The 26,200-nt window shown below is 61.3% G+C and overlaps 8 protein-coding genes across 8 annotated transcripts; 1 reads left to right on the top strand and 7 right to left on the bottom strand.

Annotated features, from left to right (window-relative positions):
- Window positions 1–77: 77 nt before the first annotated feature.
- Window positions 78–4,419, bottom strand: PAN0_009c3772 (uncharacterized protein; the record flags this gene model as incomplete). Its single annotated transcript, XM_014800732.1, has 2 exons — window positions 78–4,082; window positions 4,363–4,419. The coding sequence occupies 2 exons, from the start codon at window positions 4,417–4,419 to the stop codon at window positions 78–80; spliced, it is 4,062 nt and encodes a 1,353-aa protein (XP_014656218.1).
- Window positions 4,420–4,476: 57 nt separating this feature from the next.
- On the bottom strand, window positions 4,477–6,924 carry PAN0_009c3771 (peroxisomal copper amine oxidase; the record flags this gene model as incomplete). Its single annotated transcript, XM_014800731.1, has 1 exon — window positions 4,477–6,924. The coding sequence occupies one exon, from the start codon at window positions 6,922–6,924 to the stop codon at window positions 4,477–4,479; it is 2,448 nt and encodes an 815-aa protein (XP_014656217.1).
- A 1,183-nt stretch (window positions 6,925–8,107) lies between these two features.
- PAN0_009c3770 (DEHA2C01562p) lies at window positions 8,108–9,679 on the bottom strand (the record flags this gene model as incomplete). The annotated part of the gene is made up of 1 exon (XM_014800730.1): window positions 8,108–9,679. One exon carries the CDS (start codon window positions 9,677–9,679, stop codon window positions 8,108–8,110), a length of 1,572 nt encoding a protein of 523 aa, XP_014656216.1.
- A 2,180-nt stretch (window positions 9,680–11,859) lies between these two features.
- On the top strand, window positions 11,860–13,647 carry PAN0_009d3769 (APC amino acid permease; the record flags this gene model as incomplete). Its single annotated transcript, XM_014800729.1, has 1 exon — window positions 11,860–13,647. The coding sequence occupies one exon, from the start codon at window positions 11,860–11,862 to the stop codon at window positions 13,645–13,647; it is 1,788 nt and encodes a 595-aa protein (XP_014656215.1).
- A 58-nt stretch (window positions 13,648–13,705) lies between these two features.
- Window positions 13,706–15,580, bottom strand: PAN0_009c3768 (uncharacterized protein; the record flags this gene model as incomplete). The annotated part of the gene is made up of 1 exon (XM_014800728.1): window positions 13,706–15,580. The coding sequence occupies one exon, from the start codon at window positions 15,578–15,580 to the stop codon at window positions 13,706–13,708; it is 1,875 nt and encodes a 624-aa protein (XP_014656214.1).
- Window positions 15,581–15,906: 326 nt separating this feature from the next.
- On the bottom strand, window positions 15,907–18,953 carry PAN0_009c3767 (uncharacterized protein; the record flags this gene model as incomplete). The annotated part of the gene is made up of 3 exons (XM_014800727.1): window positions 15,907–16,282; window positions 16,386–16,883; window positions 16,972–18,953. 3 exons carry the CDS (start codon window positions 18,951–18,953, stop codon window positions 15,907–15,909), a joined length of 2,856 nt encoding a protein of 951 aa, XP_014656213.1.
- Window positions 18,954–19,872: 919 nt separating this feature from the next.
- Window positions 19,873–22,149, bottom strand: PAN0_009c3766 (uncharacterized protein; the record flags this gene model as incomplete). The annotated part of the gene is made up of 8 exons (XM_014800726.1): window positions 19,873–20,215; window positions 20,394–20,410; window positions 20,686–20,770; window positions 20,893–20,904; window positions 21,058–21,616; window positions 21,741–21,856; window positions 21,919–22,025; window positions 22,087–22,149. The coding sequence occupies 8 exons, from the start codon at window positions 22,147–22,149 to the stop codon at window positions 19,873–19,875; spliced, it is 1,302 nt and encodes a 433-aa protein (XP_014656212.1).
- Window positions 22,150–22,497: 348 nt separating this feature from the next.
- On the bottom strand, window positions 22,498–26,010 carry PAN0_009c3765 (pyrimidine 5-nucleotidase; the record flags this gene model as incomplete). The annotated part of the gene is made up of 1 exon (XM_014800725.1): window positions 22,498–26,010. One exon carries the CDS (start codon window positions 26,008–26,010, stop codon window positions 22,498–22,500), a length of 3,513 nt encoding a protein of 1,170 aa, XP_014656211.1.
- Between the last annotated feature and the right edge of the window lie 190 nt (window positions 26,011–26,200).

Here is a 26,200-nt window from a genome sequence, read left to right as displayed (position 1 = left end):
CGCTTCTCCCAGTCATGACGCGCAGACCAGCGCAATCGAAAGAACCCGGCATAAAATTAGGCAGAGGAAGGGGGGTTTTACATCCACGAGAACTCGGGCACTTCGAGGAAGCTCTGGAGCCAAGTCCAGTCGACCGGTGTCGAGGTTCCCGTTCCTGCTGCTCCGGTCGGCGTCGCGGTGCCCTGTGCAGCGACCATGCCCGGCGCAAAAGCGAACTCGGCCGCATTCGGATGCGCAACAGTAGGGTAGGGCGGGTGGTGGTGGTGATGGTGCGGATACGTGTGTTGTGGCGAGTTGGGAATCGACGACGACGACGGAGGTACAAAGTGGCCGAACATGCCCGTGCTCACAAAGCTGCCGGGGGAGAAGGATCCGGCCGCAGCAGACGTGGATGATGGAGGCGTGGATGCGGTGTGGGCGCCGACGCGCGGGTGCGCAAGATGCGTGCCGGACCCATAGTACCCACCTGCGGGGAACACGCGCGAGGAGCCCTCGTTGGCGGCGCCGGCCTCGTCGGCCTCTGATCCAAACGGATGCGATTCCGAGTGCAGGTTGAGCAGCGTTTCGGCAGCCGATGCATCCATATTGGACGTGCCGTGAGATTGAGCAGAATGGCGCAGGCTCGAGTGAGGCTGCGCTCCCATTTGGGCCGAAGTGCGCGAGCCAGGACTGGGTCCCGCCGAGCTCGATCGGCCTGCAGCAGCGTCCGACGACGCCGTCTGCATGACGCCGCGCGGAGCGCTAGGCGCCTCGTGCTCGCCTCCGTCGCCACGCTGGACATCCAGACTGCTGCGCGACCTCTTGGTGCCCGCAAGCACGCTGGTGTTGCTGAGCAGCGATCTTCCCTGTCTCGCCGAAGCCGCTGCCGACGCTCCATTTTCCACCGACTCGCCCTCAATGACATTGAGCAGCGAGTCAAAGTACTGCGCACACAGGCCGACGTGGTCGTCGGCTCGCACCTGAGCCAGCCGGAACGACTCGCGCGTGTCGCGCATGAGCTCGAGACACTTTCGCTCGTACTCCTTTCTCCTGCGCACCCTCGTCTTGACCTTGGCGTATTCGTAGCTCATCCTGTCCGACGCTGCCGATGCGGCATAGTGCGGCGGCACCGATGGCAGCGGAAGCGAGATGAGGTACGTCGCTAGCAGCGCCGCGTGCGGCGCGAGCACCATGATCATGTCCTGCGCATGGCGCAGAATCGACGGCGGCATCTGCATCGTGTGCACGAGCAGGTTGAGCGCCGAGTCGAGACACGTGTAGTAGACCTGCTCGGCACGGTCGTCCATCGCAGACAGAGCCGAGGGCGAAAAGGCCGAAGTGCTGCTTGCTTTGCCTGCGGCGGCAGGCTTGGCCTTGTTGATGTCGCGCAGCGAGGCTCGGAAGGCAATGCTTGAGACCTGCATGACGAGACTGCTGCGCATCACACTCAGCAGATGCATGCGCGCATCGAGCGGAAGATGCCCAACACCATCCTCCGCCCCCTCGTCCTCTTTTCTCTTACCTCCGTTCTCGTCCTTGTCTGCAGCTGGCACATCTGCATCGTGGTCCGACTTGTGCTCTGGCGGGGAAGGTGCGGCACTTCGCCCGAAGCGCTCGTTGATCTTGCGCGCCTGCAGCTCCCATCTGCTGCGCCAGCCCTCGAGCTCGTCCATGAAGCTCTGGAGCAGCAGGAAGCACTCGCTACCGCCGTAGAGCGTATCCTTCTCCTGTGCCTGCGCGCGCTCCATGATCGACTTGTACTTGGTCTGCAGCAGCACCGAATCGATATCCGCACAAAGCAGAATGTCGTCCTCGGTAGCTAGCGCATCGTCCGCCCAGGCAAGCAGGTTGCGCAACAGACTCGGGCCGCGGTCAAAGTTGGGCCGCGGCGCAAAGTGCAGCAGATGTGTGTGCTCCTGAATGAAGTGAAATAGGAATTGTCGCTGCTGGTTGCGGCGCGATCTTTGCTGCTGCTGCACAATTGAGGTCTCGGCGTCGTCCTTTTGCTTGACGCCGATCTTAGCGCGTGCGTTGGCGGCATCAGAAGACGGCAGAAGCGAGAGCAGCTCGGTTGGGATGTCGCTCATGATCTTGGCCGCATAGCTGCAGTAGAGGATGGTGAAGTGGTCGTCCGCCTCCTTCCACACGGACGAGAGGTACATGGCGACGCCAGTCTCCATCCTCCTGTCGCCAAGCGCAAACGCCATGATGGCAAGACTGCGCACGTGGGTGCCGAGCTGCGCCGAGATAGCGTTTGTGATGCGGTCGTCGTCCGGCCGTGGGCGTGCAAACGTTGGTGGGAAGAAGGCGGGCGAGTCGTCGTCGCCATCTGCCAGCTCGATGTATCGCGAGGCGAGGTACAAGATGGTCGAGTACAGATACGACGACGACGCGCGCACCGCATCGTGCGACACGAGCTTCGGGTCAAAGTTCATCCCCCACGGGTTGAGATGCTCGAAGTAGTAGGCATAAAGGCGGCGAGCAGCAGCCATGGAGAGGATGCCTAGGTCGACAGGGTCCTTGGATCCAAACAGGTTAAGCGTCTCTGGCAAGCGTGGATAGCGTGCTGCGACGGCAGATGCTGCCTCCTCCTGGGCAGTGGAAGCGGACGCCCGCTTATCGACTGGTCGCAGCAGGTTCCGGAAAGTCGAGGCGAAGTGTTGCGAGGGAGCGGAGGTCTGCTTTGGATGCGCAGAGGCCGAACTGCTTGCGCTGGGCTGCGACGCACCGTCTTCCGCCGTCGAGCCTGCCGCGCTTTCTCTCGTTGCATCTTTGCGTTCGAGGGCTGAGGCAGAGGAAGGCGAAGAGGCCCGTTTTGAGCTGCCTCCAGTGCCGGCGGACTTGGTAGAGGTGGATGCTTGCAGATTGTCGTGGGCAACCTCACCCTTGCTGACGAAAGTGTAAGTCGAGCCTCGCTGCGGGATCTTCTGCGCGAGCATTTCCCAGATCCTGCGTCTTGCGCTGGTGTCGAGCTCGTGCAGATTGTTGGCGTTCCTCTGCATTCTCGCTTTGCTATTCGATCTGCCCGAAACAGTCTTTGTAGACGCCATTTCTCTGCTTCGTCTTTGGGCGCCGTCCGAGGATGCAGGACCGCTGGCATCGTGTTCACGAGCCGACAATCGGCCTGCCGGTGCAGCGTGAGTAGCGTCAGTGTCGTCCTGGCCTGTCGGACCCTGCTCATTCTTGGGCGCAATGTCCTCGTTTGCCGAATCGCTGTCGTGGTCAGTGGCGAGATCGTCGTCTGAGCCATCGTATCCATGCGAGCCGCCATGGCGCGATGATCCTGGAGCCCCGTCGATGTCATCCGGATCGATGGCGGCGAGTTTGGAGACGGGCTTACGACCGCGATGATGGCGGACGAAGCGGCAGTCGAAGGAGAACTTGGCGCAGCGGTCGCACACGTCCTGGTTATCGGTGACGTGGCACTTTGTCTTTGCGAGGCGGCACTCGAGGCAGGCGCGGCTGCTCCTGCGCTTTTCGGCCTTGTCGCTGTTCATGTTGGACTTGCGGCGTGGTGCGCTGGACGTCGATGCAGTCGAGCTTCCCGCGTTCTTGGTGGGGGGTCTGGGAGTTGGCTTTGAGGAGGGCTGGTATGCGCCTGGCTCATGATGCGAGGTGCTGTGTTCGCGGCGACGCTGAAGGTCTAGTGTACGAGCGCTCTGATCGTATAAGCCGGTAGCATCATCTCTCGAGGGACGGGACGACGCAGCCGACGAGGTGTGACCGGTCGCAAGAGTGGATGGGGGCGCTGTCGATGGAAGCCGCCGGGATGGTGACGAGGCATGTGGGGTAGGAGGCGTTGCCATGGCGGCGACAACTTTTCTTCCTGAGTCGTCCAAGGCTCGGGAGACGGCAATGGCTCGGGAGACGGCAATGGCCAGTTGTGGAGGAGGACTGGGCTGCGAATGGCTGCCGATACGCCTGCTGGGGACTAGACCGGGAAGACGTCCTGAGTGGTGTCGGCAAGCCTCGACCGTCTTCAACTCGCCCGATTGGTGTACTGCGTGCCTACACTCTGCAAGTGAAGGCGTCCGTAGCAGCAGCACAACGCTCTCAGGACTTGCCGCCGATGCGATGTCAGCAAGCTGGCGGATGTTGGCAGTCTATGTGGCGGGTGGATGGCGTTAAGGTACGACGACCCTTTGCCTCGCGGATACAAGACCGGAAGTGGGTTCGCTGCCAATTCTGTCCTCCTTTTTTTTTCTTCCCTTCGCGTGCCTCTTTTCGCACCCGAGCTGGTAGCCGGAAACGGCCTGTGCCCGATGGCCCCTTAGATCGGGCATCGGCTCGAGGCTGCTCCATCATCGAGCTCGATGTGCCCTTCCGTTCGCAAGTACCTCACTTCGACCCAAATCACATTTAACAACTTGCCAGCCAGCAGACAGCACGCTCGAGCTTTTTAGATGAACCAAATTGCGATCGAATGCAGACGGAAACCATGATGAGAGGATGCAATACATGTGGGGGAGCGAGAGCTGGTATCAAGGCGATGCGACATCAGAGACGGCTGGAACCGTCATTTGCGCAGCAAGCGCAGTTCTTCGGGTGGCTCGCCGAAGCGATTCCGGATGCGCCCGAGGGAGCCGAGAGGCTAATGCCGTGTCTAGGTTGCGGAACAGAGACGCTGGACTTGTTCTTGCTGGCGCAGCAGCCGCCGGTCGAATTCGACTGAGCATTGCCCGGCGTCATGGGAGAAGGCTTGGTGGCCACCTCGAGCTTGGGCTTGCCCTCGTTGCTGCCAAAGGCGCTGCGCGAGAACGGGTCGTTGAGCGCAGGCAGGTCCTGGGCAGGGTTAAAGTCGAAGAAGTTGGCGGGCTTGAGCCACACGTTGAGGTGCTCGACGGGCATCACGGGGAACTGCTCGGCATGTGGGATGTGCGTGATACCGTAGATGGCATGCACAGTGATCTCCTCGTCATCGACCTTGTTCTTCTCCTTGGCCCAGTTGCCGAGCGAGTCGGGCGCAGTACCGCGCTGCTGAGGCACGTACTTGCCCGCAGGCCACAGCTGCTCCTCGTTGAACTTGGTCACCCAGAGCGCGTGCTTGGTGAACTCGGCGCGCTGCGCCACCATCGAGTCGCTCTGCAGCGCCAGAGGCTCCCAGTCGCGCGTGTGGATCTTGTAGCCCACGGGCAGACCGGCCGAGTAGTGCTGCTTGTTGGTATTGTAGATGGCCCAGGTGCGGTGGCGCGACCAGTCCCAGTCATAGCCGCCAGAGACGTTGATGGGCGTCTTGACCGTGACAAAGCCGTTGCCGAGGTAGTTGCGATCCGAGCCGGTTGGTGCCGGAGTCGGCTCGCAATCCGTCTGAATCACCGTGTTCTCGCAACCGTCGACCATGGGGTCGATCTTGAGCGCAAAGAGGTGCTGGTGGTAGTGTGCGTTGACCTGCGGCGCCACCTCGACACCATATGGGTTGGGCTCGTCCTGGTCCTTGACGTAGAGGTTGAGGATACCCGAGAGCTTGGTCTCGAGCTGGATGCTGCCGTCGGTGTGGAACATGTAGGCAAAGATGTACTCGTAGTTGGCGATGGTGCAGATCATCTGGATGACGAGCTTCCTGCCTCGTGCCGAGCGAACCTTTCCGCCAGGGCGGTAGTCGGTGTGCTTCCACGCGATGCCGGCATCCTCCTCATGGATGCAGATGGCGTTCTCGACCGCGGTAGGCGAGCCGTCGAGAGCGACGTAGTGACCGTCAAGGTAGTGGATGGTGCCGAGGCAGTCGCATCCAAGCTTGAGACTGTTGGCGAGCGTGCCCATGCCGTACTCTCCGACGTCAAAGGCGAACTTGCGCGGGTGCGGGTGCTCGGTGGAAGCGTAAGGCACAACCATCTCTGCGACCGACATGCGGTAGACGATGGGCCTGACGTTGCCACGGTCGTTGTAGCTGACGGTGGAGATGATGAGGCCATCGCGAGGGTGGAAGCCGATGTGCATCTTCCACTTCTGCCACTCGAGCTCGTTGCCGTTGAGCTTGAAGCTCACGCCCTCGGGCTGAACGACGTGCAGAGGCTTGAGGTCGGTGCGCAGCGGAGGCATCTTGGGGTCCTGCGCCATGAGCTCGGGCAGGTAGTCGAACGACTCCATGGGGGGCGGGATGCGCTTGCGGCCGGAGTAGGCAAGTGCCTCATCCCTGTCCATGGTGATGGGGCCAGGCTTGGTGGAGGCGTTGGGCGTGGAGAGCTTGCCCGTGACTGGGTCGCGGTGACCGGGGAAGTCGATGGCGATGACCTTGCCGGCGTTGCAGTCGATGACGGGGTAGAAGTCCATGGGGTGGGCGTAGAGGTTCTCGTGCTCGCTCTTGCGGGCGTAGACGAGGCACTGCTGTACGCGGAGGCTCTTGTCGAAGCGGTCATCGTAGCCGATGGACCAGCCGTCTGCCCAGAGGTTCTCGGGCTCGATGCCGACCTCTCGGGCGATGGCGACGATGCGTGGGTCGGCACGGAGGATCTCCTCAGCCTCGTTGACCTCCTCGGGAGTGAGAATTGGCTGCAGGCCGATGTCAAGCTTCTTGATGGACTCCACCTTGCCGAGGGCGTCTGCGGAGGAAGGGGCGTACTTGCCATCGCGGCCGGGGAGGGGGAGGTCGTTGGCGAGAGCGACGTTGACCTCGTAGGTGTCGCCAGTGACGACGTCGATCAGCTGGACCTCAGCCCTGCGGTTGAGGAGCTGGAGCGCCTTGCGGTCGTCGAGGTTGGAGTCGCGCGGGAGCGGGAGGCCGAGCGCGTAGAGGACGGCAGCCTTGGGGGGCGGGATGAGGATGGAGCTGCAGAACTTGATGGCCTTGACCGAGGTGCGGGCGGCAAAGTGGCTGCGCACAACGAGCGAGACAGCGGCGATCTCCTGGGCGGAGAGCGGGTCGAGGGGGTGGTGGTCAAGGTTGAGACCAGCGGAGCGGGTAGCACCCGAGGGATTAAAGGAGTGCGACTGAGTGGAAGACATCATAGCTAAGCGGGACGGGAGGCTGCTGTCATACAGAGGCCGTGTAGGGGCTAGGCAAGGATGAGGCAAATTCGCTAGCGAGGGAAGTGAGCGACTAAGGTAGTGTCGTCTCTTGAGACGCTAAGGGATGGAACGTGGTGGTGCGAGCTAGTGGCTTGTTTGTCTGTGGAAAGAGAGGAAGCAGGGTTGAGGGTTGCAATCAGGATGAGGGATTATATCATTTGGCGGTATCGGTCCAGCACATGATACTGGGGACAGCACTTGCTCTCGAGCTCGTGTGACTGGCAAAGCCCAGCGGTAGCGATAGCAGCGTCTGGAGGCAGAGCAACTTCTGCGGCTCACGGCTACTGTCGGGAGGCAATTTGGCCGGGTATCACTAGCAGGGCTAGCAGGGCCAAGGAGGCAGTCGAAAGTGCGCCAGGCTGGGCGGAATGCTGAGAGTCTAGGCGGACTGTAGGGCTGGACCAAAAAAGTCAGGGTGGAGTCCGTCTAGACGAGGTGCTCGGAGGATAAGCCGGGGGAGGCAGAGGGGGGCTTAACGAGGTGCTTTGCTAGGGTCCTGAGGTGCGAGCGGGAATGCAGAGTGGGGAGCTTGGTTGTCGCGACCTCATTGGGTAATGCAACGTAGCGGCAGCAGGAGCAGCGCAAGGCTAAGTTCGATTCGTGCTGATGTGGGGGAGGTGCCGCCTGACTGGCTGATACCGCTGGAGAGCTACGGTTGTTGCGCGGGAGAAAGAGTGCCGACGATGGCAGGGCGGAATTGGCGCTGCCCACTATGCAACCAAGGCACCAAGGCACCAAGGCACGAGGCGGGCGAATGAGACTCGTAGCGCCTTGGCACGCGGTCGAGACGCTGCCGACACGGCCTCCTCCGCAAGGGTGCTTAACGAGGTCACAAGCTCCGCCTCCGTGGGCATCCGAGCTCAGTCACCGCACTTTGACAGCTGCTGGCTGACCCCTGCTGACCTCGAGAGATAAGCCGCTCAATGTCCGCACTCTGCCCACGACAAATAAAAAATAATAAAATGATTAAAACGAAAACATTTATTTCTGAGTATCGCCGGGGGCAACACTCCGCTCAAGGACAAGCTCGATCGAAGTCACAAGTGGAACGAGGTTCGAGTAGACAGGTACGATTGGATTGCACACGAATGAGAGACAAAGAAAGAAGAAGGGCCGTCGAACTTTACAGCTTGGGCAGAGGCCAGTCGAGCTTCTCGCCGTAGTTCCAGTGGATCGCCTTGACATCGCAGTAGGCCTTGACGGCGTCTACGCCCAGCTCCCGACCGAATCCACTCGCCTTCATGCCTCCGAATGGTACAGAGTTGCTCAAGGCGGTGTAGTTGTTGATCCACAAGGTGCCAGCATCGATCGCTGACACCATGCGCTGGATCTGGCTTGCGTTTTCAGAGAAGACGCCGGCGCCGAGGCCGTACTCGGTGTCGTTGGCAAGCTTGATGGCCTCTTCTTCGGTGCTGAACTTGGCCACCGCCAGCACAGGGCCAAAGATCTCCTCGTCAACGATACGCATGCCCTTGCGGCAGCCAGAGAAGATGGTGGGCTCGACAAAGAAGCCGTTGCGGAACTTGGCATCGGGGCTCTGCCACGCCTTGCCGCCCACCTCGACCTTGGCGCCTTGACGCTTGCCGGACTCGATCATGTCGAGGATCTTTTGCTGCTGCACCTTGCTGACCTGTGGGCCCTGGAACGTGAGCTCGTGGAACGGGTCGCCGACCTTGTGCGCTTTGAAGGCGGCGACGAGCTCGCGCATGAATTGCTCGTAGATCGAGTCCTGGACGAACAGTCGCGAGCCGGCGGTGCAGTCCTGGCCCTGGTTGAAGAGGATGCCGAGACACACCCACCTCACCGCCTGCTCGATGTCGGCACTCTCGAACACCACGACGGGCGACTTGCCGCCAAGCTCGAGCGTCACCTTCTTCATGTTGCTCTCTGCCGCCGCCTTCATGATGCGCTTGCCCGTGGCTGTGGAGCCGGTGAAGGCCACCTTCTGAATGTCCATGTGTGTCGAGATCGCCTCGCCGACCTCAGCGCCGTAGCCGTTGACCACCGAGATCACTCCCGGTGGGAAGCCCGCCTGGACCGAGAGCTCGGCGAGCTTGAGCGCCGAGAGCGGCGTCTGCTCTGCGGGCTTGAGGATGACGCAGTTGCCCGCAGCGAGCGCCGGGCCGAGCTTCCAGGCTGCCATCTGGATGGGGTAGTTCCAAGGAATGATCTGACCGCAGATGCCGAGGGGCTCGATGCGCGTGTAGGCGATCTTTTCGCCCTCGGTCTGCTCGATGGTCTTGCCCTCGATCTTGTCGGCCAGGCCGCCGTAGTAGCGCAGGCAGCCCGCCGAGTCCGGCACGTCGAAGGCGCTCGCCATCCACACCGGCTTGCCGTTGTCCATGCTCTCGAGCTCGGAAAGCTCGTCCAGATGCTTGTCCACCAGATCAGCAAAGTTGAGCAGCAGACGCGAGCGCTGCGTCGGCGTCGAGCGCTTGCCCCACACCGTGTCGAACGCAGTGCGCGCCGCCTTGACTGCCGCCTCGATATCGGCAGCGCCGCCGAGCGCGAGCGTGCACAGCTTCTCGCCCGTGGCCGGGTTGACAGAGTCGAACGTCTTGCCCGACACCGAGGCGTGGAAGCTGTTGTTGATGAAGATGCCCGAGGGCACTTGCCACTTGTTGCCCGTGGGGGTCGAGATGGTCACCGGTGCAGGCGCACGGCCGGACGAATTGGATTGAGTTGATGTGCTCATGCTTGCTTTGTCTTGCGATGGAGATGCAAGTCGTTGATGCTGCGAAAGGAGGTGGTTGGGAAGCGAGTTGCGCAAGTGACATTCTATTGGTGTGGTTTTGTACAAGCTCCGCGGCACCACCGCCGAGTTTCCGCACTACTTTCCACACTACCTTCCGCACTTTCCGAAGCGTCGGCACGGCCAAGCGGAATATTGCAATTCCACTTCATCGCGCATCAGTGGCGCGGTCTGTCAAAGCGTAACGCTGCAACCGCGTCCCGCCGACCTCCGCACCCGTCGCCGTCCGTGCGGCTGCACAAAGATGAATTGACACCTAGAATCGCTGCAAGGTCCCACCGCAACCCGTCACGTCAGGCGGTGTCAAACACGGCGGCAGCAAACAGCATGCTCTCCGCGTCTACGCAACAAGACTTCCCTAGTCGCAAACATCTTTCGCCATCAAAGTGTCTTTCCTGGAAGGTAGGACCCTTCGTGGGCTTAACGAGGGCCAAGGCTTGGAGGTGGGGGCTTGGCTGCTCGTTCTGGCGCTTAGCGCGGGTCGGGGCGGCAAGCGCGGCGAGAAATCCCAGCTCGAGCCCTGGCCAGCTCGCTTGTCGTTTGTATTGTGGGCCAAGCGAAGGCGGAATACATTCTGGCAGTTCCGTTTGTAGTCTCGTCAAGACACTCAAGTCTCCCAACAGCAGCGTCAAAATTCCGACAGCTTGCAGCTCATGCGAGCTTTCGTGGTTGCAGATGGCGAGTCATTTTGGCCCTCCTCGGACCGCGTGTCTACCGCTCAATTTTTGCCTTATCGTTGGCCATGTGCGAGCCTAGTCTCGCTTTACCCCGCACCAAACAGCTGCCACGGCTGCACTCGAGACTCCGAGCGTTATCAGGCCTCCGTCCAAATGCCCGCTTTTTTGCAATTCGCTTCTGCCAAAGCCCACCTGATTGGTTACTGCCTAACGCTGAGCCCTCTTGCAACTGGTCCGCGATGATAAGACTGCCTCCTCGCCAACGCCCATACACACTCGGCTGCCGGTCGCCTGCCTGATCCAAGCGGGCCTCGTCAAGCCGTTTGCATTTGCACTGCACCGTGTGCCTCCCTCCGATCAAGTCTCCGCCATGCCACCTGACCCTGCTCCTCATTCCAGGTCGATGGCAGCGGTGCACCGGTCGACGCTCGCCAATATCGTCGGTCGCTCTTCGTGCTGTACTTGCGCGTGACTTGGGATGCTGCAACCCGGCAAAGCCCTTTGAGCAAGAAGGTACCAGAATCCATATCGTGTTGAGCGGCGGTTCGAGCCGTTATCAGTGTGGGGTGGAGCTCGCCCGTCTTGAGCCTTCGACGCAGCGTCTTCTGACACCGTTGCCGCCGCTTCGCCCTGCATGCATCCAGCTTTCCCCGATATCACCGCGACCAAGTACCCCTGCCAGTACAACATCCCTTGTGCCGGCCTCTGAACTCGGGTTGACTTGGGATCTTCTCCTGCATCATCAGCCGATAGCTGCTCACTTTGCCCTCGTTAAGCCATCTCTCACCCTGTCCGGCAACGGGTCAGAGCTCCGCTTGCCGTGTGCCTGGCTGCGCCCACCCTGCCGCTTTTCATCCTCCGCCCGCTCGTATCGTCCCAATCCCTCGGCTCTCGTGTGCCTAGGCTCACTCGCGGGATACATCCACCGGTCGCTCCCAACTCCGGCATCCATCCTCCTTATCGCCCATCACATGCCCACTTGCTGCGTCACAATACCTTGTTGTCCATTCGTCCCCTAAGCCCTCGTATCTTAGGGCCCTGGATTCATACAACGCACATCGTCTCGGTCTTCGTCGTACCACTCTTTGCATCAGTCCTCATATACGCACCAATCGGCCACGTTCCACCTCGTCCGCCTCGCTCCGTCATCATCAGAGGACACGTTTCCCCTTCCCGAGCCTCCTGCCGCAAGTCTACAAGTCAGCCGAGACAACTAATCACCATCTCGACCCTTGCCCTACACCGGTCGTCAACTTGACTACCCTTCTCAACACTTTGACATTCGCTCCGTTTAGTGAATGACCGTAGCTTTGCAAACGTCTCCGTTTGCCTGGATCCTCTTCGCGGACCATCCCTCGTCCCGCGCTCTGCCCTTCAAAGGTTCTTGAACAGCCTTCTCTACCTCAAGCCGTTTTCTAATTCAACCAAATCCACTTCATCGCTCCTATGGTCAGCACCGACAAGGTCGATTCGTACTCGAACGATGCCAAGGGCTCGTCGTCCGACATCATCCATGCCTCGACCCCTGGCAACCATGTAGCTCCGCTCACCACCGCTTCCGCTGCCGACGGCTCTGCCGGCACGGGGCCTGGTAAGATGCATCTCTCCAAGAACTTTATCGAGCAGGCCGATGCCGAGCTCCTCGCCGCGCTCGGATACAAGCAGGAGTTCAAGCGAGAGTTCTCGTCCCTCGAAGTCTTTGGCATCGCCTTCTCCATCATGGGTGTGGCGCCGTCCATCGCCTCGACGCTCATCTACTCGCTCCCCAGCGGCGGTCCCGTCAGCATGGTCTGGGGCTGGCTCGTCGGTTGCTTCTTCATCGCCATCACCGGTCTGGCTCTCGGCGACCTCTCGAGTTCGATGCCCACCTCGGGTGGTCTGTACTACTGGACCTACACGCTGTCGAGCCAGAGGTACCGAAGGTTCCTCTCTTGGACCGTCGGTTACGCCAACACGCTCTCCACCACCTCAGCCGTCGCAAGTATCGACTGGAGCGTGGCCATCATGATCCTCGCCGCCGCTTCGGTCATGACCGATGGCCGCTACGTGCCCACGGACGCACAGACCTACGGCACCTATTGTGCCATTCTGCTGATGCATGCGATCCTGACGTCGATCGGCACGCGTGCGCTGGCTAGATTCCAGACGGTTGCCACCGTCTTGTGCGCTGGTCTGGCCGTGGCCATTTGCATCGTGCTGGGTACAGCCACGCCATCCGAGTACCGCAACTCGGCCTCGTACGCCTTCGGCGGCTGGTACAACGAGACGGGCTGGTCGAGCTTTGGCGCGTTCCTGCTGGCGTTCATGACGCCCGCTTGGACGGTGGCGAGCTACGACTCGTGCGTGCACATCTCGGAAGAGGCGAGCAACGCCGCACGTGCCGTGCCCATGGGCATCTTCTTCAGCATCGTGTCGAGCGGCATCCTCGGCTTTGGCATCATGGTCGCCCTCGCCTTCAACATGGGCACCGACCTCGAGCCCATCGTCAACTCGGAGTACGGCCAACCCATGGCGACGATCATCCTCAACTCGGTCGGCAAGACGGGCTTCATGGTCATCTGGGTGTTCATGATCATTGTCAACTTTATGATGGGCGCCAGCATGAACCTTGCTTCGTCGCGACAGATCTTTGCGTTCAGCCGTGATGGTGCGCTGCCGTTCAGCGGATGGGTGTACCGCATCAACAGCTACACGCTCACCCCGGTCAACAGCGCGTGGTGGTCCAGCGCCGTGTCGGCGGTTCTGTGTCTGCTGGGTCTGGTCAACTCGGTCGCCGTAGGCGCTGTCTTCTCGCTCTCGGTCATCGGCGCATCCATCGCCTACACCATCCCGATCGTCGCCCGCCTCATCGCACCCAAGGACAGGTTCAAACCCGGAGTGTGGTACCTCGGCGACTTCTGGTCGCACATCGTCGGCTGGATCAGTGCCGCCTGGCTCACCTTCATCACCGTCATCGTCTGTCTGCCCTCGTACATCCCCGTCGAGGCTGCGGCCGACATGAACTACGCGTGCGTCGTGACCGTCGGCACGTTCGTCTTTAGCTCGGCGTGGTACTACTTCCCCAAATACGGCGGCGTCAACTGGTTCCAGGGCCCCAGATCCAACATCGACGACGAGGAAGTAGCCGCACACCAGGTCGCCACCCAGCTACAGGCCGACGAGGACGCCAAGAAGGCAAAGACGCAGCAGGAGGCGCTCAACCAGACCGTTCAGGTCGACGACTACACCGGCTAGAGCTTGTACAAAGGATTTTTGTCTGCAATCTTTATTTCGCTATGTCAGTAGGTCTGCATTAGGTTTGCGAAGCAGATTGAGTTGGCTGTGTCGCCTGGAGCTTGGGAAGGAGCGCCTGCCCCGCTCTGTAGACACACGGCCTGAGGCGCGCAGCGAGCTTACGGTCCTCGATGCCGATGGACCGTTCGAAGGCGGTCATGATGTCGGCGTGGGCGAGGAGGTCAAAGCACTCGTCGGTGCACAGGTACTGCTGCGTAGCCTGGTTTTTGAGGCGCTGTACGTCTGCGGGCGATGCGGCCTCGAGCACTGGATCCTGACGGATGCCCGAGCCCGACACGCCCGCCGTCGGCGTAGCGGGCTTGCTTGGTGCGCCCGGCTTGGTGGGTGTGGCTTTCGGCGGCGTGGCTGCCGACGAGCTCAGGCCAGAGATACCGCCAAACAGCTGGTCCCATCCACTCATGCTCTTGCCGAACGCCGGCTTGCCTGTCGACGCAGACCGCTTGGGCGCCGCGGCGCCTGCAGCGCCAGTCGGCGTCGAAGTGCCAGACTTGACGGCGCCGCTGGGTCGAAACGCATTGGCTTGCGGATTCAGCTTGGTGCCCACCGACGCACCGGGTGGTTTGAGCGACTTGTCCTTGGCAGCATCGATCGAGGCGCGCATGCGCGCTTCCGCAGACATGCCCTTGTTTGCCGCCGCCGACGCAGCTGCAGCGCCCGCTTTCTTCGCCCCGCTCGCCGATGTGGCCTTGGCCGCGCTACCGCTAGCTCCTGCTGTTGATTTGCGACCTCCAGGTTTGGCGCCACGGGCGGTTTTGGACTTGGCAGCTCCTCGGCGGTTCGACGCGCCATCCTGCTCAAAGTCGTCCTCGCTGTCGGCGGCAGCGGCCGCATCGAGCTCCAGGTCGTCTTCTTCCGAGGCGGCATCGACCATCTCTTCGTCCTCGTCGTCGTCGTCACTGTAGTCGATGGTGTTCCTGGTGTTGCGCGCCGGTCGAGCATCCGCCCGCCCGCCGTCGGCAGCGCTGTCGCCAAGCTTGGCTCGTTTCCTCTGCGGAGCCTCTTCAGCGCCCCTGCCAGCACCCTCTTCATCGTCCTCCTCGTCGTCTGCCACGACAGCACGCCGTCTCCCTGTGGGCTTGTTGCGATAGTCCCGACCCCGCTTGCCCGTCGATCGACGTCTAGCGCCTCCAAGACCGTCGCCATCTGCGGCTTCCGCGTCGGGCATTGGTTTGTCTCCTGGCGCAGCATCCTCTGCCGATGCAGACCCAGCTGGAGCCTCTTCGTCGTCGTCCGCCAAATCTCTGAGGTCGTCGGCAAACCTGTTCTTGCCAAGTGCCTTGATGGTAACCTTGGTCCCCGAGGCGCTGGCAGTGGGTTGCGGCGTGGATGCGCTCGAAGAGCCGCTGTCGCCCGTAGCTCGCCCGTCTGCACTCGACCTCTTGACCGACAGCTTGACTTTGATGCCCGACTTGGGCGTGCCAGGCCCGACATCTGCCTTCTTTTTCCCCCTCCCAGCGGGCGATGGCTTATCGGCCTGATCCGCCAGCGGCGAAGGCGAGCGCAGCTTGGCGGGAGCCTTGCGGTTTCGAGTCGATCCTTTGCGGTTCAAGCTCGGCGTGCCTGTCGCCGGTGCTTGCGTTCCATCAGCGGGATCGGCGGACTCGGACGCTTTCGTAGAAGCTTTAGGTTTGCGAGACGAAGAAGGCTTGGAAGGCGTTTCTGCCGCAGTCTCGGTCACTCTTGCCGAGGAGCGCCGCCGCGCGGCTGAACGACCCGCAGGCTTGGGCGCATCATCAGCAGCGTCGGGGGTCGGTGGCTGAGCTGCCTCTGGCTCTGGCCCTGGTTCTGGTGACACAGCTCGTGGTGTGCTGGCAGGGCCGGGCGTTGGTGGTGCCGAGATGTCGGACAGATCCGAGTCGCCGAAAACATCCATTTTGTGGGTCGGGAGGCACCGGCTGAGACGTGGTCGTGTAGGTGACGATGGACGCAAGGAAGCAAGTGAGATGGATGCTCGCAAGGGTTCAAGGCTGAACGCGCTCAGAAGACCGCGACTTTGCCGCGCAGCTCCAATTTCGCAAGTGGAGTTGCCCGTGCAGTCCATTCCCACACAGCTATCCGCACCCCTTCCTAATGCCTTTCCACCCTCACATCAACGCTGAGCACAGTCAAGAGTCAGACGAAGGGCCTTGATGGCCACCGCCTTATCCATGCAACGAGCGAGAAACAATATGGTATTGACGAGAAGGATATCTTCACGACTCACTGCGCCGCCGCTGCAGCTTCGCCACGGATCGACTTGAGCTGGCTGCCGAAGGTGACGAGGATGTTTTTGAGCAGCTCGTACATGCCGTGTGCGCCCTGGGTGTCAAGCCAGTCGAGCAGGTACGCGCGGAAGTCGGTGTGCGTCCATGCGGCGGGCATGCCGTTCTTCTTTGCGCTCTTGATCGTCTTGGGCGTGATCGGCCCGCGAATCCACTCGTCCTCGGCCGTGGCTTTCTTGCCCTGGCTTGCGCAGTAAACGTTGGCGAAGCGCTCCGAGAGATGGCTCATCGCTCGCGAGAAGGGCGTGTTGGAGAGCGTGGCCAGCTTCAGGTTGAGATCTTCGCCCCGCTGCGTAAGCTCGTTGAGGACAGATCTGGACGGAAAAAAGGGGCGAGTAAAGGCGAGACTTGTCAGCACGCCGACCACATTGCAGCACGAGCCAAGATGCAACGCCAGGCGATCGGAAGGCTACTTACTGTTCGAGTCCAGGTGGCAGGCTTCCTACCGCCTCTTCTTCGGTGACGATCTTGCCGAGCCAGACGAGGTTGGCGACGAGCGTGACTCTGCTGTTCAAGATGCTCAAGTTCTCCTCCTCGAAGAAGCTCGCAGACAGGTCGTAGAACTTGCTTTCCAGACCACCGTCCACTGCCGGCAGCTTTGGACCTACTGCGTTGTGATGCTCGAAGGCGTGGCGCAGATCCTGGATCAGACCGCACAGGCGCGAGACCGACACGATTGTCGTGGCGTGCAGCGTGAACGCATACAGCGGCAGAGCCGGTACGCTCGCGACTGTCCCCATGCCAGCCAGGTGGCGTGCGAGGCCCTCGTACAGCGACAACACTGCATGTTCCATCGCAACATGGCGCGGATACAGGCCCACCAGCGTCGCTGCCAGCCTGTCGGCGCGTGCGCTTGTGGCTGCGATCAGCTCGCCAAAGTCGACCGACGGATCCAGATTCGAGATTCCCCATCGGCTGCACAAGATCAAAAGCGGTCAGAGCGGAGCGTCAGCTATCAACTTTCTAAAGACCAGCAAGTTCAGATGGGATGGGAGCCACTTACTAGGACTTGCGGGAATCGAGACGCGTGCCAATCTCGCGCCAGTCACGCACCGCCCAGTTGGTGAGCAGACCGTTGATGGCGAGAAGCACCGCGGCCGAAGTGTCGAGCGAGACGCGCGTCGACCGCGCCAGCGCTTCGAGCGGCGTCATGAAGCGATCCTCAAACGAGGACAGGTCCGAAGGCATTACGAGCGGCACAAACGCAAGCACCTCTCGCGTCAGCTCGTCCCACCGTTCTGTCCACGCATCGCCATCATCTCTTCCGGGCTCGGCGACACGGGCAATCGCCAAGAGCACGCTGGACATGAGCCCCTCGAGCTTGGCAGGCATCTGCTCGGCGAGCTCAAACATGAGCCGCGCGCGACGCAGCAGCGAAGCCAGCCGCTTGAACTCGGCATCCGTCGACGGCAATTTGAGTTGCTGGCGCTGCGAAGCCGACGCCGCGCTGCTCTGCACGCCGATCTCGTCGCCGAGCACGCTCTCGAGCCAGTCTGACAGACGCATCCAGCAGGCATCGTGCTCCGTCTGCTGGCCGCGGCGTCCTGCGGGCGCAGCCTGGCTGAGCGACTCCTCGTTTGTAATGGTGGCGCCAGCAAGCACGGCTACGCGCATCATGCGAGCGCCAAAGGCAGTGCCGAGCATCGCCGCTGCCTGCGAGGGCAGCACCAGACGGTCCAAGCTATGGGCAAGGTGGCGCAGCGACGAGAGCTCCGTGACCAGCGAGGGCTGCGTTCCAAATGCCTTTTGCGCGGAATTGAGCGGCTGGATCGTTACCAGATTGGGAATCGGGATCGAAGCAGATACGACACCCAGGACCGACGCAGCGTTTTCATCTGCTCCGCCATCCTTGACATTCTTGGCCGAGAGACGCTGCTTCTTGGCGGCTCGTTGCGTTCCGCCTGGTGCCGACTCTGAGTCGTTCTCGGCCTCGTCGTCGGACTCGACCGCCTCCCCTGCGCTCCTGCGCGCACACCGGGCGTGTGCCAGCAGGACGGCAGCAATCCAGTCAGGTTCGGGATACTTGAGCCCGACCGGGCCAGCCCCAGCCGCAGAGCTTGCCCCGCCGCCTCCGAGGAGCTCTGGGAAGAGCAGGTCCGGATAAAAGTTGGCGTACGTAGACAGGAGCGCCGAGATGCCGAGCTCGGGCGCCGCATTGGCGCGCAGGGCCATGAGCTTGGTGATTCTGTAGTGTCGCACGTGCTTGCGCTTTGTGATGCGGCAAAGCAGATAGCAAAGATGCGGGCGCAGCGCTTGATACTCGATGAAGTGGAAGAGCGTCGCGTAGCACTTTTCGAGCGTCGTTCGTGCGAGCGCGGTGAGATAGGTGCTGGGCAGGTTGCCCGACAGGCCCGAGTACTGTGCCGCATGGCGTTGCAGACGTTCGAGCTCGCGCCCGTCCTGGTCTCTCTCGCGGCGCGATGTCGGTGCCGAATCGCTGTTGCTGTCTGTGTAGAAGCTTGCTGCTACCGACAAGGGCACCGAGGGCGAGTCGAGCGCGACGCACAGGAGCTTCAGTGCGGCAACCTGCACCTTGCTGTCCACCTTGACTCTCTCCGGCCCGAGACTCGACTCGGTGTCGTCCTTCTGCAATCCCGAGAGCTTGATCATGTCCGTTCCCGGCGAAGGGCCCAGCGCGGCGACAATGTCCAAGACCGCCTGTCGTCCGAGCTTCGCGCGCGGCCTGGGGATGACACTCCTGAGGATGGCGAGAGACACTGACGTCTTGGGCGCTTTGTGCTTGGCACTGCTCCCTGCGGTGCTGAGACGAAGTCGACCGATAAGGGCGAGGCGAACGAGCTGGTCGCATTGCTGAGACGAGAAGCCAAACGAGCGGGCGTGGCGCTGCAGACTCTGGAGTGCAGAAGAGAGGCTATCGGCAGTGTCTGCGGCTGCAGACGGTGCCGACAGTCCTCTGGATAGTTGCAAGATCAGACGATCCGCCGCGACGGCAGCGCCATCAGTAGACGCAATGCGAGCCGGCATGCTGTGTTGGCGAGCTATCCGTGCGTGGGCGAGGTTCGTGTGCTGGATTGATGTCGGCTATCCACGTGGCTCACGCGTCCAACAGCATCGAGATGACACGAGGAAGCGCGCAGCAATCGCGGTGCTGTGAGTCGGTGCGTGCTGCGTTCCGGGAGGTGTGGACGGCGAAGGTGTTGCTGTGGTGGATGGAGGAGATGAAAGTGGATGGCCGACACGTGCGTCCAGGAGCACTGCCTTGAATTTTGGTACAGACCAACACATCAAGCTGCCTTCTCTCCACACCGTCTCCTCCTGCTTGCTTTTGTCTGCCGCCAAACAGACGCGACGTGAGCGGGTGACGCGCCTTATTTTTTGCTGAAATCTGTTCGCCAAGCCTCACTCTAACAAATCAAAAATCGAAGAACACATTTGGAACTAGATCCGCACGCCGATTGATCCGGCCGGGGCTGCAACAAGCACACGCAGACCAACATCGTATCCAGCGAGCTGTCATGTCATGAGCGTGCACTACGAGGACGCGGTACACGGAGAGGTAGGATGGGAGGATGCTAGAGACGAATTCGACCAAAGCTAAGCTTCAGGCCGGACGCCTCAAGGCGAAGATAGGTGGACAAAAGTGGCGGTATGTGGTAAGGGGACGGATTTTGAAGCGGGCGCGAGCAGTTGAGGACACGATCTGTCGGATCCTAAGCGTAGGAGCAGCAACGACAGACCGCACTCCACTGCGACGCTGTATCGGCTGGACCGTTGATGTGAGTATCTCCGTTGCGGGCTAGCTTGGCGTGTGCGCGGGCGAGCAAGCGGGCAGGTGGCGCCATAGACACGTCAGGCTACGAGGCAGCCAGCTGCAGCCTCGGTGCGCGCTGCCGTGCGGCTATTGCTGCGCAATGGGGCCCGGCCAGTGTGACGGCGAGCGAGCTTAGTGGGTCTCGGCGGGAGCGGCAGGGGTGCTGGCGTTGGCCTTGTGGACGGTCTTCTGGGTGGTGAGGAATGCAGGGCGGATGACCTTGCTGTAGACCATCTTGGCGCCCTGGGTCTGGGGCAGCATGAGCCACACAATGGCGAGCGTCTTGATGGTGTAGTACCAGGGGACGTAGTAGAGGACGATGCTGGAGAAGGTCTCGAGGAAGGTGAACATGCCGAAGACCACCCAGTAGGTGAGCCACTGGACGTCGTCCTCGGGCTGGGGGCTCTCGAGCGCCTTGAGCGAGAAGTAGGCGGGAACGAAGAAGCCGAGGAGGTTGGTGAGGAAGCCGGCGGCACTGTCGATGGCAAGCGCGGATGAAAGAGATTCGATCGTGCCGAGACGGAGAGACAGGAAAGGTGCGTGTCAGCGGCCGTTTCGTAGATATGGAGGCGCTCGCGACTCGGCGAGCCGAGCTGCTGCAGCTCGACGATTCGATGCGAAGCTGCAGCCTGTTGCTTGGCAGTAAGACTTACATGTTGAAGAAGACGAACTGTTAAGGAGAGACGAGTGCAAGCGGTGCCGGGAGTGGAGATGATCAGCGAATTGTCCTTTCCTGGTCGGGATTTTCTCTTTGCCGTCTGACAACAGCACTGCGAGAAATGCGCGATCCGTAGCGGGAACCCCGTCGAAGCTGAGCGCTGCTCTCAGCCGAGGGGCGCACGACGACTTCTTCCTGGCTGAAATGGGACGCTGCCGGCAGCACGAAAAAGCACGCCTTGCTCGTGCCGATGCCGAGGCGTGGAGAGGGAATAATTGTCTACTTACGAGGGTGAAGATACCGAAAGCACCAAGAGCGGCGTAAGCCTTAGGAATGGGAACGGTCTGCTCGAACTTCTTCAAGGCGGGATACCTGGAGAGCTGTTGTAGGAGCGCAGATGATCAAGAATGGTCAGATAACGATGGCCAATGCGGTCTTCGTAGAGAAGAAGAGGACGATGCCTGCGTTCCATCCCGAGTCGGCGCTCAACTTACCTCCTTGTCGATCTGTTGTCATGACAGCACATAGTTATCCATAAGGGTCCGGTTCAGGTGCAGCGTTGATGGTATGGGGCGAGCCGAGAGATCGGTGCATCAGAAAGGGTCGATCGGATGAGCGCAGATAGGAGCGATAAGGCCCAAATTCGATGGGAGAGAGACCGGTACGGTGTGAGTTTGTAAGCAGCGAAATCGTCAGTATCAGCAGCGTCGATCAAGATGGCGTGAGAGCGCCGTAGCCTGGACAAGAGCAACGAACCTGGGCGACAAAGTATTCGACCTTCTGCTGGACCTGCTGAGCTTGGGCGGCCATGTTGACTGATTTTCTGCGGAGTGTTAAACTCGAAGGGGTTGGTAGAGGTGGATGGTGCGGATGAACGGGTAGTTCGAGATGCGATGGCAGCGACGTTGAGGTCGAGGACGATGTGGATAGACGGAGGTGGTGATGGAAAAGAAGATGGTTTGGCTGGTGTGAGCGTGAGCCGATGACGGATCTGTGCGGCGGGCGGCTGAACGGTCAAGCCATCGACAGGCGTCAGGGAAGATTGAGCGAGCGACTGGACGGCCTCACTCTGACGACAGTCGAAGCCACTCATCTCTGACTGCGGGTGGCAGGCGAGCGCGCGGGTTGACTGGTTGACTGGTCCACTGGCTGGCTGGCCGCCTGGCTGGCTGACGGGCGGTCTGGCATGGCTGGCCGAGGCGGCTGACGTCGCGGCCACTGAAATCAGAGATTCCACAAGCGAGGGAAGCAGCAGCCAGGCGCAGCAGCAGCGAGGCGCACAGCCTGCCCGCGCCTGCAAAATCGGAGGTGCAGTCCGAACTTTCGTGCAGATGCAACACACGGGCCCTCACCCATTCACAGATGCTCACAGCCGACGACGAGTCTCCGCCAACAATGCTCGTGCCCGCCGATACGCGCAAGTCAAGCCCACCATTTCCTTCAGACGCCACTTTGACGCTGAAAAGATATGGTGGAGCGTTGAGAACGCAGGTGGCGGAGATTGCGGGTTGCGCATGGACCAGCAAGCGGCAGCAGCAGCAGATGGGTTGACTGGACCGCAAGATGGCGTCTTGGTGAGCGAAGAGGCGGCATGCGAGGCAGCGTCAGAGCGGACAGCCACCGCTGGCTGAGTCGACGATCGGCTTTCAGCGAGAAAAAAAGGCAAGCTTGGATGTTTCCACGCTCACTCTCACGCGGCCGTGGCCAAGCGCCTTCTGCATCTCCCAGTTGGCCCGCGCTCCAACTTGCATGCACGTCCATGATTTCTTCCTGCTCACATGTGAGACGGCCTCACCCCGCCTGCCTCCTCTTTTCCCGCCCCCTTTTTCAGCCCTGCTTTTTGAGGGAAAATATCAGAAAACGCGCCAGTTCTATCTTTGGCTGGTGGGATCCGATCGATTCCAACCGCCAGCCACAGTCGGGCCCCACCTGGACTCAAAGTCGCGCTGCCCGGGCCAATAGTTCACTCTGTTAAGACGGTCACATCCTCCATCTGTATTTCGCAGCAATCGGGGATCTGAGGGTTATGCTGCCGCCTCGGCCGACACATCGGTGACAGCGAGGGTTTGCTGTGACAATAGATGCGGCGACGAAGCCAATCACTTGAGTCCCATAGCTTTGAGCCGATCGACTCGCAGTCGGCCCGGATGGTCAGGCTCGCTGGCAGGGACCATGATCTCCTTCCACACGTCGCGGAGCTGCAAGAGATCCGTGATGGTGGCGTCGCCCACGCCGGGAGCGCCGCCTGCTCCGGGCCCATTGGCGCCATCGCTCGAAGCGGCCGCATCGAGAAGTGTCTCGGGACCGTACTCGGAGCCGACAAAGTGGATGCGGTAGATGAGGCCGTCGGCACACCCGACCACGACGCTCTCGTGGTCCAGCTCCATCGCCATCGGATTGCGCGCCGGCGTCGCCAATGCCCCCGCCTGCGCTTCCCAGGCACCGCGGATCGGCGCCACCAGTTCCGCCGCGTCCGTCGGAGAGGTATCTGCGTGCGAAGTCGACTGCGGCCCTTCCGGCGTGGAAGCTGTCTTAGGCGCCTCTGCGCCCTGATCTACACTCTCAACCGCGCCAGCAGTCGCTTCAAGCTGCGTCGCCGTCTTGCCATGGTCGAACGGCAAACTGCTAGCATAGATCCGTCGCTCTGCTCCAGCACGGCTGCTGAATCGTGTGGATGCCACGATGCGTCGCTTAGTAGGATCAACGCATCCCACCGCCACGTCCGGCGTCTCGAGCACAGAAACCACTTTGGGTGGAAGCGACAGGTTGGGCGCGATGCGAGTAGCACTGCCACCGCTTCCCTCGGCCGGCGAGGCGTTTCCGCTCGCAGCGCCATTCGCGATGTCGGTGCCTTCGGCGCCTGCATCAGGAGCGTCTCTCGTGGGCGTAGTAGGAAAGTTCAGCGACACTTCCGAGGCGGACTTGCCCATCCTGCCCGGAGTCGATGTGCCCGAGTTTCGTCCTGCGGATTCCGTCGCTGCAGTCGCGAGCGGCCACGGTGCTGGGCCGCCCACCCTGCGCGTCGTAGGGCTCGGCCTGGGTCGCGAGGGCGTCGAAAGCCCTTGCGAGGCAGGCGAGTCGTTGGTCGAGCTCGGAGCCAGCGACGATCGCGGCGTGCGCACAGATGGCCGGTTCGCTGCCGATCCATTGATCGAGCGACGCGGCGACCTGGCGGCGTCCATGCCACTGGCCGACGACGTGACGCTGGTGTTCGAGTCCCGACGCGATCTGGCGGCCGTGCTGGCGAGAGGCGAGACTGCGGCGCTGCTGGCGTTACTCATGCTCGAGTCGCGACGCGTTCGAAGAGGGCTTAATCCGGGTCCCACCATGCTGCCAGCGTTGCTGAGCCGCGACGATGCGCTCTGACGCAGGCTTTCGGCTGTGAGGGGAGCCTGCGTGCTTCTTGCCGGCACCACGTGCTCGCGCCACTCGAGATGGACGACGACATTCTTGGACGCCACAGTGAGCGTGTTTCCATGCGCAGCGAACCATTCGAGCATCGAAGATCCACTTGCAAGGTCGCCGAGACGCGCACCGAGTCCAAGATCAGCTCCGCCGAGCTTGGTCAGCTGGAACTGGCCGATCATCTCGCGGCGTGGAATGCTGAAGCAGCGAATCATTCCGTCCACCGTGACCGCCACGAGCTTGTCCTGGTCCACCAGCGACACGCCGAGCGAGACGTTGCTCTGCTGACCAAAGCGGACGAGCTTGGCGCCGGTCCTCCAGTCCCACACGACGATGGCCTTGTCCTGACCAACGCTGACCAAGTACTGTTCGTTGATCGCCACATTGCGGATGCCGCGGTTGTGCCCGGAGAGCGTCTGGATGACCTCCCAGCTCTTCATGTCCCAGACGAGCACGCGGCCGGTGTCGTACAATCCGGCGCACAGCACGCCTTCGTCGAGCAGAAAGTCGAGGCATGCGATGGCCTTGGCGCGAAGCACCTTTCGACAGAGGCCGGTTGAAATGTCCCAGACCCGGATGGTCTCGTCGTAGCTTCCCGAGACAAGCGTCTTGCGTCCCTTGAGCTTCATCGCAGTGACGAAGCCGGTATGTCCCTCTAGCGTCTGAATGCTTTGAGCCAGGCCTTTCGCCCAGTTGCGCTCGCGGAAGAAGAGATTCTTGACCAACGGCTCCCAGCCTTGCGGTTCCGAGGGGGGCGAGACTTTCACTGGGTCTGCCTCGGTGAGTGCTAGTGCGTGCGACCTCCAGAGTTCGGGCGTGGCGGCGAGCGAGTGCCACTTCTTGGAGACATGACGACATCGGAGCAGGTCCTGGATCGGAAGCTTTTCAAAGATCTTGAGGGCGACAGAGTCGGGAAGCCCGCTGACGACATCGCGAGTCATACGCAGATGCTTTTCGAGCGTCTTGGACATGGTAGCAATGTCGCCGGGTAAGCATGCGTTGAGGATGATGCCGAGCAGCTGGATGCGCAGGTGGGAGGGGAGCTTTTGGAACTCGCGACGAATCGCCTCCTCGTCGAAGGCGCTCGTGGCTTTTGCTCCGGAAGCTGTCGTATGATTCCGAGGCACGAGGGCGGTAGCATCAAAAGAAGCCGCAGCCTCCTTGTCAGCACCATTGACGGCGGCAGGCGGTGGCAGAGGATCGTCTTCTTCGCGAAAGTAGATGCAAGAATGCCAGCCGAGTTCCTTGGCGGCCACGACGTTGAGTGAGCTGTCGTCGACAAAGTAGTTGCGGGTTTTTGGCGAGGCGCCGACGACGAGCAGAGCTGCACGGTAGTAGTCGAGCTCGGGCTTGCAAGCAAAGTCGGGTGTGGCGTAGTCGCAGTAGACGATGCCCTCGACCTGGTCCTCGAGGTCGAGCAGGCGGAGCACCCTGTCTGCATGATACTTGTAGGCGTTGGTGAGAGCAAAGACACGCACGCGGGTGCGATCCAAGTCGGAGAGTAGCTGCTTGATCTGAGCGTCGGGGCGCAAGATGTCCTCGAGGGGCAGGCTGGCATCACACTTGCGGTCGTAGTCGAGAGGGTCTATTTGGTGATGCTTGACGAGACCACGGATGGCAAGGCCGTAGGTCTTGTAGTAGGTGGAGTGGAGCGACTTTGCTTCGTCTTCGCTGAGTCCCATGCCGTGGAAGTAGGCTCGGATGCGCTCGGCCATGAGCTCTGCGATCCTGGTGCTGCGCTTGTACAGAGTGTTGTCGATGTCAAGCCAAACGATGGCTTCGTTCGTCCGCATGGAAGGATCTGGTAGGCCGGAGATGGAGCGTGGCTCGAAACCGATGCGACTGACGAGGCTTGGTTGATCGTCCGTGCTGGTGCTTTCATCTTGATACGACTGCGATGCGCTTGTCGATGCTTGCGCATTGGTGCCATTGGCGGTCGCCGTCTGTGGAAGCTGTGTGCTCGGCGCCGGATCCGTTCGAGATGTTGATGCCATGTTCGGCACTTTGCGCGCTGCCGCGCTAGCGGTGGAAGCGCCCGAGGCCTGCGCTCTGCGGAGCGGTGAGTCTGACGAGCTCGCTCTTGATGGATTCGCCGCCTGGGTGGCAGATAGCGAGGTCTTGGTCTTTGGAGCAGCGACCGACCTTGGCGCTGGCTTGGCCGGCTTTGGAGACGGCTCGGGCGCGGCTGACTGCGATCTGGACGCCATGATGACCGAAGCAACAAGCAGCTAAAGCGGGAGATAGATGCTGTCGCTGGAGCTTTGGCTTCGCCCAGACGTCAGCTCTGCCGATTCTAGCTAGTCGGCGTCGGTGAATGCGAGGCAGATTCGGATTCTGCGATGTCCTCTTGAGCCTCTCGATTTGGCGTGTCGAGTGTCCCCGCCGTGAGATTCAAAC

This window comes from Moesziomyces antarcticus, assembly GCF_000747765.1.
Source record: "Moesziomyces antarcticus DNA, scaffold: scaffold_v10009, strain JCM 10317, whole genome shotgun sequence".
Classification (NCBI taxonomy): domain Eukaryota; kingdom Fungi; phylum Basidiomycota; class Ustilaginomycetes; order Ustilaginales; family Ustilaginaceae; genus Moesziomyces; species Moesziomyces antarcticus.
The sequence above is the reverse complement of the archived record's forward strand: the minus strand, read 5'-3'. Positions and strand labels throughout refer to the sequence as shown.